At 51.9% G+C, this 16,564-nt stretch overlaps 1 protein-coding gene across 8 annotated transcripts in view; it reads left to right on the top strand.

Annotated features, from left to right (window-relative positions):
* The window catches only part of FHOD3 (formin homology 2 domain containing 3), a 485,089-nt gene that overhangs the window by 52,464 nt on the left and 416,061 nt on the right, over nt 1-16,564 (top strand). For all 8 annotated transcript variants that reach the window (XM_070050270.1, XM_017344116.3, XM_017344114.3 and 5 more), the window contains exon 2: nt 5,574-5,680. In XM_070050270.1, the coding sequence (XP_069906371.1) occupies nt 5,574-5,680 (107 nt within the window). The remainder of the gene's footprint in view (nt 1-5,573; nt 5,681-16,564) is intronic.

Genomic DNA, 16,564 nt, shown 5'->3' with positions numbered 1-16,564 from the left:
ATCACTGCAGAGCTGCTGCCAAAACCCAGATAATCATTAAACCACCCAGCACCACGCCACTTCCCCGGATCAGGGAAGGGAACGAATGTATAAATCGAGACGTGACATCAGCCTGGGTTCAGATGTTCGTTGTTTTTTTTTTTTTTTTTTTTTTTTTTTTCCTCTTTCAGGATGGTGAGTCCGCCCTTTCTTGTGGGAGCACTGTCTAGCTGCAGCAGTGGAAGGAGCCCCGGGGACACTCCACAGGCTGTCTCCAAGGAGCACAGGGCTGCTGCTAGGGCTCCGGAGAACAGGGGCGCCATTTCAGTGCTGTGCTTTGACCCTGGCAGGGTGACACAAAATTCAGGGTATTTGGAAGGACCCTTGTTGTGGCTCCAGGCCTGACTACCTCCTGAGCCCCCAACCCCACCCGAGTCCTGGCCACAGGTAGACCGTGTGAGCCTGCAGCGGGCTCCGAGGTCCTGCTGTGCCACCATCCCTGCCCCGCGTTTCCCTGACCGCTGCCCTTCTGTCATCACCCTGTGAAACGTTACCCTCCCACATGGCTCCCGGCTTGGTCTTTATGTCCTGAAGTGCCCGGCGATGTCCTGGCCGCTAAACTGAGAGCGAGGAAGGATGCAGGGGCCAGGCTGCCAGGGGATCAGGGTTGACTTGAGAGTCGCTGGAGTCAGGAAATTCCAGGGCCCTGAAGTCATGGGGAAGACATTGGACAGGAGAGGCAGGGATCAGGTTGCCTCTGTGGACCTGGGGATTGAGGTTCCCTGCTCTGGCAGCCAGGGGTTCCCGTCCGGGAAGTCCGGATCCCCCGGGGCACATGTTGGGAACCTGCAGATCCTGGCTCCACTTGCTGTCTGTTCACGCTGTTTTCCTGGGGGAGTTTGTGACCCTCTCGTAGTGATCCGACATGATTGAGGAGTTCATTCAGGGTACCTCTCAGTTTGCTTCTAAAAACGATCCGGGGGGGTGGGGGGCGCTTGGTGCAGCAGGTTAAGCTGGCACAGCGGATCAGAGTGCTGGGGTTTGAGTCCTGGCTACTCGGCTTCCAATCCAGCTTCCAGCTTATACACTTCCTGCTTATAGGCAGCAGATGATGGCTCACGTGCTTAGACCCCTGTCACCTGAATGGGAGACCCAGATGGGGCTCCTGGCTCCTGGTATTGGTCAGGCGCAGCCCTGGATGTTGTAGCCATTGGCAAAGATCTCTCTCTACCTTTTCAAATACAAATAAATATTTCAAAATAATGCTTCCTAGTTCTCCACGTAGTGAGGGAGATTCTACTGTCTTTATGCTGAGCAGCTTTCTTCTTACCCCTTGGCTCACAGGATGGTTTGAATATTAAGCTGGGGTGTCATGGTGACATGGGGCTTGTGTCACCTGTGTTGTCAGGGTCCACTTGGTGCACACAGGGCCCACCTCCCTCAGGGCAACTGGTTGGAAGTGCACCCGGTTCCTGCAGCCCACCCGCGAGGGTCCCACGTGTACCTCCCGAGGGACAACGAGGCGGAGTGGGAGGGGTGTGTGCTGCGGTTCGCTGGGGGCGATGGCAGTCGTTTCCTGGAAGGGGCACGTGGCGGTGTCTGGGGGCTGCTAAGAACGTAACAATCGGCTGTTCAAAGGAGAGGAACACGAGGATGGGCTCCCACCCGTTCTGACGGTTGACTGAGCGCTGTCTCATTCCCTGTGTGTTCTCTCTGTGAGTCACGCTTGCTCACGGACACAGTCTCTTGCAGGGAAGGAAGCGCTGCCGTCTTCCTTGGTGCCCTGCCTGTGTCTGACGTGTAATTTTGTTCAACTTGAACTGTGGGAACCCTGGTGGTTAATGAGGCCCGGAATGGGAGGAGGGACGGGAATGGGGAGAACATGCAGTCTTCCTGCTGCGGCTCTGGACTGGCCGGGCACCCGCTGGCAGCAGAGGCCTGGCAGGACAGGGTGGGTATCCAGGAGGTGCATGACTCGCCCCACATTGCTGGGGGGAAAACGGGACGCTGTGAGGGGTGGAAGTGACATGAACCACAGTCACCCTCGGTGTAGCCACCGAGGAGGGGCTACACCTGCTGGTCACCAGGAGCCCTTGTCCCCAGCCCAGCAGAAGAGCAGGGCTTAGGTGGGGGTGGCAGGGACTAAAGACCCCAGGGCCAGGGTCTCTCAGCCTTTTCATCCCCTCTCTGCCCCCTCCACGTGATGAATGGCCAGGGAGGGCTAGAACGGAGTGTGGGTGAGCTCATGGCTTCAGATTGGCGCAGCGCCAGCTGTGGCAGCCATATGGGGGTGAACCAACGGAAAAAGGAAGACCTTTCTGTCTCTCTCTCTCTCTCACTAACTCTGCCTGTCAAAAAAAAAAAAAAAAAAAAAAAAAAAAAAAAAAAAAGAAGAAGAAGTAACAGTGTTGCTGTCCTGGTCACAGGACCTGAGCTTTTTATTTTATTTATTTATTTCTTAACATTTTTTTTGACAGGCAGAGTGGACAGTGAGAGAGACAGAGAGAAAGGTCTTCCTTTTGCCGTTGGTTCACCCTCCAATAGCTGCCGTGGCTGGCACACTGCGGCCGGCGCACCGCACTGATCCGAAGTCCGAAGGCAGGAGCCAGGTGCTTATCCTGGTCTCCCATGTGAGTGCAGGGCCTAAGTACTTGGGCCATCCTCCACTGCACTCCCGGGCCACAGCAGAGAGCTGGCCTGGAAGAGGGGCAACCGGGACAGAATCTGACGCCCCGACCGGGACTAGAACCTGGTGTGCCGGCGCTTCCAGGCGGAGGATTAGCCTAGTGAGCTGCGGCGCTGGCCTAGGACCTGAGCTTTTTAGTTGGTAACAGCAGTAGAGGTTAAAATCAAGAATGAGCCTCCAGTGAGTACAGCTGTGCACATGGTCCAGTGTGCCTGTTAACAGGTTCAGGTTCTGATGGAATTTTCCATCAGAAATTTCCATAGAGATGATAAAGCCCGTTTCGGTCCGCAAGCGATCCTGGGCTTACGAGACGCCTGCGGCAGGGAACTGTTCCTGTCTGCTGTTTCCATAGCCAGGGGGCAGGTAGCTCCCTGTGGCTTTCCTCAGAGCCCTGGGTGCACCTCTGACACCACGGCAAAGTCATTTTGGCTTGTTTGATTCCTGTGTTTCACTGCTGCCTTGGATCAGATGATTCATCTATAACATGTCCATCAAGAATGCTGAAATTCACCAACATGCCTTCAGTTTGCTATTGGAGAAACAGGAGGAGTGAATCAAATAGGATTAACCCTTCCAGTAATTTCACTAGGTACGTCTCACAAATCACAGAGAACCAATTCCTATCATTCTGTGGTGGACAAGCGGGGTCTTCAACAAGAACTGACAGCCTATGTCAGGTGCCAGGCGACACAGCCAGGCGACAGTCCAGATTTCTCTTGCTGATGGTCATAAGCAAAGACTTTTCTTTGAAAGATTTTAATTCCTTGTTTGAAATATCATTTTAATAGCAGGTTATCAAGCACCTCTCTCGGTATTTTATGGTGGTTATGAAGCTGTCTCTGCTTTTCCTCAGTCTCCTGTCATTTTGAAAAGTGAGCTGGGGCTGGTGCTGTGGCATAGTGGGTAAAGCCACTGGCGCCACGGCTCACTTGGTTAATCCTCCACATGTGGCGCTGGTACCCCGGGTTCTAGTCCCGGTTGGGGAACCGGATTCTGTCCCGGTTGCTCCTCTTCCAGTCCAGCTCTCTGTTGTGGCCTGGGAAGGCAGTGGAGGATGGCCCAAGTGCTTGGGCCCTGCACCTGCATGGGAGACCAGGAGGAAGCACCTGGCTCCTGGCTTCAGATTGTTGCAGTGCACTGGCTGTGGTGGCCATTTGGGGGGTGAGCCAACGGAAGGAAGACCTTTCTCTCTGTCTCTCTCTGTCACTGTCAAACTCTGCCTGTCAAAAAAAAAAAAAAAAGCCACTGCCTGCAGTGCCGGCATCCTGTATGAGTGCCAGTTCAAATCCCAGCTGCTCCAGTTCTGATCCAGTTCTCTGCTATGGCCTGGGAAAGCAGCAGAAGATGGCCCAAGTTCTTGGGCCCCTGCATCTGCATGGGAGACCTGGAAGAAGCTGTTTGCTCCTGGCTTCGGATTGGCGCAGCTCTGGCCATTGTGGCCAGTTGTGAGGTGAACCATCGGATGGAAGACCTCTCTCTCTCTGCCTCTCCTTCTTTCTGTGTAACTCTTTCAAATAAATAAATAAATCTTAAAAAAAAAAAAAAGAAAGGAGAGCCTTTATTCTCCAAGACGTGAGTGTAAGAGCAACCATACAACCTGAGAAATCAAATATAAAGTTACAAATGGAGGTTCCCCATCACATTCATCGCAGTCTTCTTGGCTAAAATATCTTCCTGTAGTTTTAAGTAAGCGCATTCTAAATGTTACATGATGGTAGTTGTGCAGCAACCTCCAGATCTTAATGACCGTCCATAGCAAAGGCTCATTTCTTGCTCTGGTTTCGGCCCAGGACGGGTCACCAGAGTCTGGCTGCGCTGTTCCATGCAGTGATTCGGGAAGCCGAGCGCCTTCTCTCAGGGCACCCTGCTGGTTTCTGCTGTGGGGTCCTTCTCTGGGTCTTCTGTATCCGTCCATAGAAGAAAGTGGGGCACTCAGTGCCCAGGGCTGTCAGGGTTATGTTCATCCCCATTCTGTTGGTTAGAACTTGGCTATGTGGCCAGAGCCTGGCTGTAGGCCTGGGTGATGTGGTCTTTGCACCTAGGAGTTAAGGGGAGCAGGGTTGGCAAATGCATGGCGTTGTGTTGACCGCTCCAGAACACTCAGATGTCACAGCTGATCCCAGAGAGGATGCAGCATGTGGTGACCGAGAACATGGCCTTGACACAAACTGCTCCAAATCCTGGCTCCACCATTGGTCACACGGTGACATTGGGCAAGGAACTTAGTCTCTCTCTGTCCCTTAGTTTGCTCCTCTATAAAATGGGACAGCAAGAAAATTTACAGAGTTCGTGTGAGGATCAAATGATGTACCTTGTGTACATGTTCAGAACAGTGCCTGCAGTAAAACTAACAACACACAGGTGTTTGTTAAATAGGAATTAAAAAAAAATAGTAACAAAGAGACTGAATAGCATCTTTGGAATATTGTAACTTGGATGTGTTCCTGTGCAGAAGGTTTCTTTCAATTGAGTGCTAAGCCTGTTTCTTGAGCAGCTATTATTTGTGATGTGCCAGGTATGACACATGACCAGAATACGCAGACTTCTCACCCAATCAGATGCAGCAACATGTTCTCCCCACCAAATCGGTCTTTAAACTCTCAGCATCATGATCTCGGTCCCCACTCCCCAAACCCATGGCTTCTCTGGGGTCCTCAGAGCGGACAGTGGCACTGACCCAGTGTCCTGTGGGCTTCTCCCCTTCCATCCTTGCCTTTGCCGCCCTGTCAGTGCCAGGAAGACCTGTCCATTCGCTGTGCGGTTCGCTCCTGAGCTGTTTGCACTAACGTGTTACCTCTTGCAATCACGACTCACGTATGAGAGGGGTGCTGATTAACATACCGTGGTTTCCCCTTGCAGAGTCCCCGTCCGAGGAGCAGGCTGGCTTAATGGGCTCTTTCTCTTGCAGCTGGATGACTGCACGCTGCAGCTGTCCCACAATGGCACCTACCTGGACCTGGAAGCCACCCTGGCCGAGCAGCGGGATGAGCTGGAGGGCTTCCAGGATGACACGGGGTAAGATCACATGTGGGGAGCAGGCGTATGCGGAGGCCACTGCTTTGACCTTCTCTGCGCTCACAGTCACACAGGCAGAAGGTTCTGTCCACTCCAGTAACTTTTCTCCATAAAGTTACTTAGAGGTAGCCCGCCCTAGGAACATTTCTGGTATAGTTTAATCAAGCAGGTAGTATGTACATTCTAAATTGTTTTTATCAACCAAACAGATATCAGATTTTTATGGATCACTGATGGTTTAAGTGTTGTTTTCAAAGGCCATTTATTGGACCTTTTATTTTATTGGCAGATGCTCTAATTGTCCCATACTATATTATCTTTTCTGCTGATTACAGTGGAGAAAATGATGATTGATTGTGTTAACTAACCTCAAGTTGCTCTTAGCCTACAGACCCATGTGTGAAAACTCAGATATGTGCACAGAAAGTGGCAGCGGTGTGGGGTGCAGCGCTGCTGGCCTGGCTCATTGCAGGGCCTCCCCTGCACCTGGGAAAGAGTCCAGAGGCAGAGGCCTAGCGATGTGCAGGAGAGCAGGATTTATTCAGAGTAAAGAAAAGTGCAAGCTCAAGAACCAAGTAGTGCATGAATTAATAGCCAAAAATGCAAAAGGGCCCCAAACAAAGAAAAAGCCTTCTCCAAGGAAGATCATCCAATAGTCAAAAAGTCCTCTGCTAAGGAAAAGGCCCAGTCAAGAGAAAGCCTCAGGGAGATTAGGCCTTTCCTTTGAAGACACAGGGGGTGATGTCCAGGGCGGAGCCCAAGTGAGTATTCAAAAGGGGGAGGAGTTCGGGGCAGCGCTTGAGCACCACCCATTTCCACGTCCCTTTAAGGAGATAGCAGAAGGGTCACGGCGTCAGGTGCATTGTGGAACTCTGGGAAAGGGGCAGGGATTTGCTGATGCTTGGGGCATGGGCCTGCACTGTGCACAGAGAGGGAGCTTTGGATGGTGCATGGAACAAGGGGACTTGTCGTGTGGGCCCGTGCATGCTGTCATATGGCCTGGCGCCACCGTCCTGTGGTGGGTTGGCCTTGCTGTCAAACCGTGATTCCCTGGAGCTGTCCATCACTGACTGGCTGGGTCATCAACGAGCTGTCAATGGTGGCTTGACTGACGCTGTCAATCATTGCTCCTCTTTGTAGTTTGGGTTGGTAAGGAGGTGTCAGACCTCAGCTTCTCCCCTAACTACCTATGTTCCCACAACAAAATCAGCCATTCCTACATCCATTAGACTAATGAAAAAGCCTTCTGATGGGGCGTTTCTGCTGTTTCCACCCCTCGCTCATTTGGAACCAAGTATGTCTCTGGTTTCACCACCTTCCTCCTTAAAAACCAACTTAGGGTCCCCGATGCTCTCTGAGTAACACTCAGCCCTTACTCTGCTACTAGAGATGCCCAGAAGGGAGTTTCAACTCCCTGCCTGAGCTGAAAACACAGTCAAGTGAATTCTCTCTGAGAGTAAGGATTTTTAAAGAATAGCTCAAAGAATGGGGAAAAGTTGGATCCTTCTTCATACTGGATTCATGTAGCTGACCCCCCTGCGTGCTGATCAGGCTTCCTGGGTTTCCCTGGTTTTTACACTCTTCACGATGTGTGGTCATTATGCCTCTAATTGTCCTCCTTCTCTGCTTCTAAGACTCTGCTGGGTGGGAACCGTTCAGCCTGTGTGATGACTAACACCTGCTGTTTTCTCGGCACAGGGCAGGTACTTAGTGAATGGTGGTGGCCAGGTGAGTGGCACAGTCCCAGAATAGGTTCTTGAAGGGCACTGCCATGATCACCAGGAAGACTGAGATGCTTGGTAGGACTGAGCAAAGTTCTAGGAGGATACCCGTCTTCTCTCCAGAGTGGTTGTAGGGCCACAGCAATAGTGTTTGCAAAAATACCCAAAGAACCATCAAGATGCCCACACCTGGGGGGTGTCTTAAGTCGCATTCATTCCACTCATCACATTTCAATTTAAAATGGTTAAATTGATAGATGTGGGAAAATACTACTGCAATTGTTTTTTTCCCAAGTATTTGACAGTGACATCCTATATGTAAGGTGTCAGAGTGCAGGCTGGATGACTTCCTGGCTTATTGATCACACGGACCCCAGGAGCCATGTGACCACATCACTGTCAACTTGAAGAAAGTGTTTCTAGTGGTGGTTTGCCCGGAGACCTTGTCCTGCTTGGGTTTTTCCCCCACTTTCTTATCAAAACTTCAATGATTTGGAAATGGCAACTCAGGGGGGAAAAGTGTCGCTCCCCCTCTTCGTGGAGGAACGACACAGGACCCTGCGCTGTTCTTTCGTCTGCTCGGCTCTCCCCGGGTTTGCTGCTGGTTCTTCCCGGGTTGGCTACTATCCCTTCCACCTCCGTGGAAGGGCAGTTCCCCCTGGCCGCATTCCCCACTTCCGCAGGGGAGCGGCACACCGCCGGCCAGCTTTCTCGGGGGCTGCACGGGTTCCCTTAGATGTTCCCCATAGATGTTCCTGGTGTATGCCGTCTCTCTCCTCCTTTATAGTCCTCCTCCGCCAATCCCAACTCGGCTGCCCACACGCCGAGTACGCTGCTCTCCAATCAGGAGCAAGTCCTACAGTTAATTGGTTGAACTGGAGGCAGCTGTGCGGAAGCTGTTTACTTCTCTCCCAGCGCCATATTGTGGGAGAGCAGATGCATAGAATAAGTCCTAATTCCAGTAACTCAGTCCAGTCCGGATTGCTCCCCACAAAAAGTGCTAGTATATTTGACAGCTGTGGGGGTAAAGGGTGGGAAAGAAAAGAACACCGGTGGAGCACCTGTTTTGCCCAGCACTGCACTAGGTACTTTCTTCACAGGGTCTTTGTTTCATGGTTCATTCTCACAATAGTCGTGCGGCTGGATTTTATTGTCTCCATTTTTCACTGGAGACAACTGAGCATTGAGAGTTATGTTACACGTTCAGGCTGGCTGAGCCAAAGGAGGGGAGAGCCTGTTTTGAACACACAGGGGTGACCAGTTCCCAAATCCGTACTCCTCTGCCCTCCCAGGTACTTCTGGGCAAGGGGCTTTGGGTAGTAAACAGCATGAAGCTTGGCACCTTTGCTGACAGGAGACTGATTCAAGTGAGGTCTTCAGTCCTAGTCTAGGACAGTGCCTCCAGCTGAAACAGCGCCACCACACTGCAGGGTGGCACCAGGGAAAACACCTTTGCTGCCATCATCCCTTCCTGACACCGCAGCTCGCCCCGACAACACTAGCAAGCACATGCTGCAAGTCCCTCCGTGGCTGTCCCCAAAGAACCATTGGCTCCTGCTCCGAGCCCACCAGGGTGCTTCCTTCTGAATCATCACTTGGCTGTGAAAGAATGGAAAGTTGCAAGAGTTATTTAGAGTGCAAGCCCATCCAGTATGTGGGGCCTGGATCCCATTTCTGCACCCTGAAAGCAAGGGATGCTGGTAAAATGAAGTCTGGTGAGATGAGAAGGTGGGACTGCAGACATGAGGAACTGCCGACAGAGGAACAGAGCCCCCAGTTGCTGGGGTGGCTACACCCCAAGTGTGCAGACTCACCCCACAGTGAGGTTGTATGCCTTTGAAGTGTCTTCATTCATAGCGACCCGCCTTTTGTCCCTGGAAATAAAAACTCAGGATGACTCTTCCCTTTGTCCCAGGGGAGTGTGAAGAAGCCACCTTTGCTCATCTCCTGGAGGGGGCCCGGGTGTCCCTAGCCTGCATTGCAGAAGACACAAGCGTGGTGTTGGCCTGGCTCTGCGGGGTTATCCAGGTGTCTTCACTGAGCCCTGGGACCTGGCTGGGAAGCAGCCGCAGGTGGAGGCCTCCCCCTACCAGGTGGCAGGTGTCTGGGAACCTCTGCTATGTCGTTTCCACCGAGGGCTCCTCCAGTCCTCTCCCAGACATGTGGTATTTGTCAAAGTCTGTGTTGCTGAGAGCTCCCATCTCCCACGATGGGAGTTAAATATTGTTTCTTAAAGATCGGCCTTCCAGCAGCATGAAATTGGCAAGCGAAGTACCATTCTGTCTTGAGTTCTTTGTGTGAATCGCAGCAAAGTGTGTTCTAGAATTGTGACCCTCTAATGCAGGTGTGCGGCAGGTTGTCCGAAGGTCGTGGTGTTCTTCCTAGGAGTGTGATGAGCGACTTTCCCCAGTGTTTTGTTGTTTTTGTCCATTACCCTGATCTTTTGTGCTGAGACTAAAAATTAACTCATGTGTCATTTAGGATTATCACTCAGGCTGCGGCTAATCAGAGAAGGGAGAAAGCCCTCCCAAAGTGGAAGGACAAAGCGATTATTTTGCTAACAAGTGAAGGCCAGGTCTGTCCCTGGCCTCCCAAGGTTGGGGAAATTTGCAAGCTCAGCACAGTGTGCCGGAAACAGAAGCCCTGAGGCCTCTGTGTTGTTCCTGACCTCGGCATGTTCATGCGACCTTGGGCAAGATGCTTGACCTCTAATAGCACTTGAAAAAATGAGCACACTTACCAACTTTATTTATAAAAGAAGGCCAGTCTTACCCAATCCCTCTTCCCTCCCTGTATGAGCAGTGGCTCTGATGGGGTCTCTGGTACCCCGGGAAGCAACGTAGCATAGTGGTTAGGGACACGGGCTCTATGGTTGGTCTCCTGGCTGTGTGCCTGTGGGGATGTAGCTCTGCCTCTCTGAACCTTAGTTTTCTTCTCCATGGGAATAATAGAACATTTGCCCCTTGGGTTGTTTTGCAGCAGAAGGTTGTGATGCATCTCAGATGGTAAGGTAGTTGATAGCACTGCCAAGACACATTGCCAACCAGCAGCTCCTGCCGCATGTGACTGCAGTCAGAATTTGGGTAGATACATGAAGTGGGATTCACTGGAGGAGTCTATGCAGGTCGAAACTCAGGTCTTAGGGCTGGCACTGTGGCACAGCAGGTACAGCTGCCTCCTGCAATGCCGGCATCCCATATCAGCACTGGTTCATGTCCTGGCTGCTCCACTTCTGATCCAGCTCCCTGCTAATGCACCTGAGAAAGCAGCAGAAGATGGCTCCAGTGATTGGGGCCCTGCCACCTGCATGTGAGACCCGGATGAAGATCCTGGCTCCTGGCTTCAGCCTGGCTATTGTGTCTACTTGGGGAGTGAACCAATGATGGGGGACCCCTCTCTCTCTCTCTCTCTCTCTGAGTAAACACATACTCAGAGATCTCACATTTTAGTTAAGAAGACCAAGGTGCAGCCTTGCCTGTAGGGCAGGGTGGCCCAGAGCACTTTTTGTGCCCATTACCCCCATTGCCTCTAACAGGAAACCAGTGCCAGCCAAGGCCCACAGGCAGCTGTCCTGGAGAGGGTGAGATTTCAGGTGAGCCCTGAGGGGCGGGGTGGCTGTGGATTGGTGGAAGGGCCATGGGCAGGAGCATGGCTGAGCCCAAGACAGGCCTGAGGAGCAGTGTTGCAGGGACATCGTGAGGACCAGGATGGCTGCTGGACGTGGCCTGTGGGTTCTCAGGTGCTCCTGAGTGAAAGGGGCACTTGCTGTAGTCCTCCGTGGCATGATTTCCTTCAGGCCTATGCTGGCTGGTGGGTGGGCTATGCAGAGTGCTGCTGCTTACTGGGTGTGCCATGCTGCCTGCTTCTCACCCGCTGAGAGCCTGGCAATCCTCCACCTCCAGCCCCACTTGTGTGTGCTGGGAGGGCCCGGGGGCACCTCGTGGCCTGGAAATGACAGATGGGTGGTTGGATGTGTGGTCAGGAGGTGTGGGAAGGGCTGGAGGAAGCCATCTGCAGGGGTGGTGGGCTTGCTTACAGGAACAGAGGGGTTTGGGGCCAGCTCTGGTGACACCCACTTCTCTACCTGCAGCTCATGAACCAAGGATCCATCTTTGTGGGGGTCCCTGAACCCCCTAGATTTTGGCACAGCCTGTGGGTGGGTGTGGTTTTTGGCAGGAAGGCATTGTAAAGCCCGGGTGAGATTCTCAAAGACGTTTTTCCTTCTAAAAATGATAACCCGGACTAAGTAGCAGTTTCTCCCTCTATGAGTTAAGTCAAAAGTTAACCTCAGTCATTCCGGTGTGTGTCCGGTTCCCTCACACTGGGGGCTGAGGAAATAGGAAGTTGCTGAAATACATTTAAACATAAGTCCAAGAACCTACTGAACCCTCAAATCCTAACCAAAGCCAACAACAAGCAGAAACCCTCAGGCTAAAAGAGGTTCCACTCAGTGACCCCACCTGAGCTCAGAGAGAGGCGGTGTTTCAAGTGGTGTGGAGAGCCACACTGATGGCTACTCAGTAATAAACCTGTCTGCTATTGGTATGCTAATGACTCTGTGCTCCTTAGTGAGAAACAAAGTAACTTGGATGGGGACCTTTGGTGATGACTGATGGTGTTTTCCCATGGATATTTGAAAGCTTACTACAAAGGAATCCTTGATTGCATACAAATATTTGTTAGAGTGCATGATGATGTTAGTGTGTTTTTAAAAGATAAGGGGAAAGAGAGGAAGAGAGAGGGAGAGAAGAGACATTCTGGGAAGGGTGTGGACTGAAGAAATGAAGTTTCTCTCTCTTTTTTTTTTAAAGATTTATTTATTTATTTGAAAGAGTTACACAGAGAAAGGAAAGGGAGAGAGAGAGAGAGAGAGAGAGAGGTCCTCTATCGAATGGTTCACTCCCTAATTGGCCGCAAAGGCCGGAGCTGTGCCCATCTGAAGCCAGGAGCTCCTTCCAGGACTCCCACGTGGGTGCAGGGACCCAAGGACTTGGGCCATCCTCCACTGCTTTTCCAGGCCATAGCAGAGAGCTGGATTGGAAGTGGAGCAGCCGGGTCTCGAACCGGCGCCCATATGGGATGCTGGCACTTCAGCGCAGACCCTGAAGTTTCTCTTTTCCTCTTATGCCATTTACCTTTAGCTGAGGGTGCAGGTGTGAAGATCCACCTGTTTTCCTTCTTGGGGCTGTACAAGGCTCACAGTGCGGACCGCCAGACCTGCCCCTGCCCTTGCAGTCCCTGTTGGGGTGAGTTCAAGGCTAGCCCAAGTTGGGTGGCTCAGAGCTGGTGTGTAGGAGCCAGGCCTGCAGCTTGCTCGAGGGCTAGCCTGGGGGAACGCTGCTTGGAAATGCTGAGCTCCGGGTTCAGGCTTCAGGAGGCCTGGAGAGGGCCTGGGGGGATCTCGCGTTTTGAAAAAGCCTTCTCAGCTGGTGGCAGGTTTGGCTAGGAGCATACAGTTGCAGAGGATTGCAGCCACCTGAGGAAGTTTAAAACCCTCCGTGCCCGCCCAGCCTCAGAACTGTTAAATCAGGTCTTGGGCTGGGCTGCAGCCATGGTTGAGAACCACTGCGCAGGGGAGCCAGCACCCCGGGAGGCTGCAGTGGGCCGGGCAGAGCGAGTTGGACGCGGAGCCAGAAGGGCTGTCAGTGCCATCGCTGCAGAGCCTATGATGAGGCAAAGGCGGTTTCAGGTAGGAGGGGGAGCCTGAGCAAGGCTGCGAGGGGGGGGGGGGGTTGGAGTCAGATTGCAGAGACATGGCTGCAAGACGGGCTCACTGCTCAAGGGATGAGGGATGTAGCATGGGCTGAGGGAGAGGGACATGGAGCAGGGAGCATGGAGGGAGGGAGGGAGGGAGATGCAGCACATCTCCCTCCCTCCCTCCCTCCCTCCCTCCCTCTCTCCCTCTCTCCCTCCCTCCCTCCTTTCAAATAAACAAATCTTTAGAAAACAAAATAATGAGTTATTAAGTTAGAAAGCTTAAATGCACACTCATGGTGAAATGGAAAAAAGTCTGAAGAGGCTACCTATAGTATGATTCCAGCTGTCTGATACTCTGAGAGGGGCAGAATTATGGAGAGTGGACGGATCAAGGTCTCCAGTGGTGGTGGTAGGGATGACAGGGGGATGTGTGAATAGGTGGAGCTCAGGGATTTTTAGGGCAGTGTGACTACACTGAGACAATGCTGGATACAGAACATGATGCATTTGTGTAGACCCTTGGACTTGTTCAACACACAGTGAACCCTAATATAAACGATAGACTTAATACTATATCAGCCTTGGTTCATCAGCCATAGCTCATGTAACCACACGGATGCACGATAATAGAAGTGTGTGTAGGGGGATCTTTCTCTATCCACAGCCTTCCCATGATATCTGTGAGGCATTGGTTCCATGACCACCTGAGGATCCAAAGTCTGTGGCTGTATAAGTCCCACATGTAAAACGCTGTAGTGTCTGTGTAACCTACACACATAGTTCCGTAGGCCTTAAGTCCTCCCGAGGTCACTCACAACACCTAATACAGTGAAGGCCATGTAGATAGCTGTTGTGCTGTACTGCTTGGGGAATACTGACAAGGAAAAAAAGCCTACACAGATACAGTTTTTTTTTTTTTAATTTACTTATTTGAAAGGTAGAGTTAGAGAGGGAGAGACAGATCTTCTATCAGTTGGTTCACTCCACAAATGGCAGTAATGGCCAGGGCTGGATCCAGGAGCCAGGAGCTTCTTCCTCAGTGTTGGTGTCAGAACAGGAGGTGAGGGGACTGGAAGAAGAGGGCCCCAGCGTGCGCTGGTGGCCTGAGAGGACGTTGGGGAGGCAGAGAGGGAGGTCCCTTCTCCCTAGTCCCTCTGCTGCAGCGCACAGGCTTTGGCCGTAGAGCAGGTCCCGCCGGGCACAAGTAAATCCCCTGTGGATCCTGAGACTCCTTGCAGTTGAAGTTGGTGACGCAGTCCTTGGACACCAGCACACCCAAGGCTGCACACAGGAGGGACAGATACTAATAGATTCCCTTGAAAAAAAAGCTACATTGTTAAATCCTTTGAATTTTTTTTAAAAAATATTTATATTGAAAAAAAGAGTTATGGGGTTGGGAGGGAGGGAGGGAGACGGAGGGGAAGATAGAGGAGAGGGAGGGGGGGAGAGGGGCAGAGATACTGAGCCTCAATCTATCAGTCTTCCATCCACTGGTTCACTCTCTAAGAGCCAGGGCTGGGCCAGGCTGAAACAGGATCCTGAGACTCCATCAGGGTCTCCCATGTGGGTGGCAGAGGCCCAAGCACTTGAACTATCTGCTGCTGCTTTCCCAGGTGTGCTGGCAGGGAGCTGCATTGGAAACAGCAGAAGCTGAAACCAGCACTGATACAGGATGCTCCTGATGCAGGCAGCAGCTTCACGATGCCCACCCCCATTTTTTTCTTTAAGTCTTACTTATTTGAGAGGGATTGGGGTGGGGAGGAGAGAACTCCCTCAACTACTGGCCCACCCTCCAAATGCCAGCAGTTGTGGGGTCTAAGAACTCTGGTGGAAGCCGGGGACTCGGTCCAAGTCTCCCATGTGGGAGGCAGGGACTCAACTACTGCAGCCATCACCGGCTGCCTCCCAGAGTCTGCATTAGCAGGAAGCTGGACTCAGAAGCAGAGCCAGGAATTAAGCCCAGGCACCCAGATACAGGATGTGGGTGTCCCGGCAGTGATCCTAAGTGCTGTGCCAATAGCCTGCCTCATCCCTTGAATTTTAATGAGAGAATAGGGGAGGGTGTTAAAGCAAATAGATTAGGGTTGTAGATTCTTGAATGAGCAGTAAAGTGAGAAAAAGGGAGGAAAAAAGGAAAGACTGGGGTGGGGGGCAGAGGGGGAATAAGGAGACCGGGCAGGCTAAAATGAAGAGGGGAACAGAGAGGGAGCGGGTGTGCAGACATTAAGACAGAGATGTAAAGCAGGACAGGAGGTGGCTAGGACAATCCTATATTAGACAAGAATATTACCTAACATTATCGCTCATGTAGCACATGCTGGGAGTGTGCTCCTCGCATAAACCAACTGAATCCTCACACCCTCAGTGGAATGTTATTGTCCCATTTTACAGACCAGGAAGCTAAGGTTCTGAGAGATGACGTGTCTGAGCTCTCAGAGCCTGCTGTTCACCCCTGCAGTTGACAGAGGAGAGCAGGACACGGCTGGAAGTGCATGTGATGACAGATGGCTTCTCTTGCTTGGCCTTTGAGCTTCTGAGCAAATTAATTTCAGCCCTCTCCTTCTACCAGCTGCTGGCTGGTTCAAATCTCCCATCATCTCTTTACCCCTGTTCCAGTCTTAGAGTTCTGGACACCTATACATAACGTTTTATTCCCGGGGCAGCTGCTAAGGGGACCCTAGTCCCTGCTTCTGTGGGAGGGCCAAACCTAACAGTCCCACCCCTGATGGAAGTCACAGCTCACCACTCACTGGGGTGGAGGAATACCTGCGGGCATTGAGTCTGCTGTTGCCAGAAAAGGCCGTGCAGCCCTTGGTCCCTGCCGCTTGGTGCAGTCACGTAAGCACTGGCTCTTAGGGTCACCATGGTTTTCTTGTTGGAAGAGTGCTCTCTCGAGAGACGGGAGCAAAATGGAAGCTCGCTGTAAGCCGTGGTGCATTTACCAGATTTGCCTCCCTCCATAGGAGAAACTTGTGTATTCCGAGAAATCAGGAGGTTGGGAAGTCCTTGAGCCGAAGTTCCTGTTCTTGGCGGGTATGCCCTGATTGGAGTCTCCTGGATGTGTGCATCTGCTTTAGTTAGTTCCCTTGACACTTGGGTGGCATTGCCCTTGGGTGTGGGCAGCCAGTGGCCATGACTGCGTTCAGAAGCTGGTGATGTTTCCGTGGCACTGCCTGTGTTGATAAGCCAGGAATCTGGTTGTCCCTGGGGAGTTTCAGGTCCATCTGCACTGCTTTCCGGTGCTTTCTGGATTCTAGTACTTGGTGCATTCCCATTTCACTCGCTTGTAAAATCTAGAATGCTAGTTCCAGGAGAAAGGGCTCAAGAAAGTGCTCCATGCAAATTCACATTGACAGCCTCTCATTGATTCCAAGAAGATAGATACCAGAGTTTGTAATAGTTAGGGTTATCCAGAGAAACAGAATCAATAGGCTATCTGTCATTGATTATCTAAAGAGATACCAAG

The sequence above is a fragment of the Oryctolagus cuniculus genome, chromosome 10, assembly GCF_964237555.1.
Source record: "Oryctolagus cuniculus chromosome 10, mOryCun1.1, whole genome shotgun sequence".
NCBI classification, from domain to species: domain Eukaryota; kingdom Metazoa; phylum Chordata; class Mammalia; order Lagomorpha; family Leporidae; genus Oryctolagus; species Oryctolagus cuniculus.
Note: the sequence above shows the minus strand (reverse complement) of the source record. Positions and strands in the feature narration are given on the sequence as shown.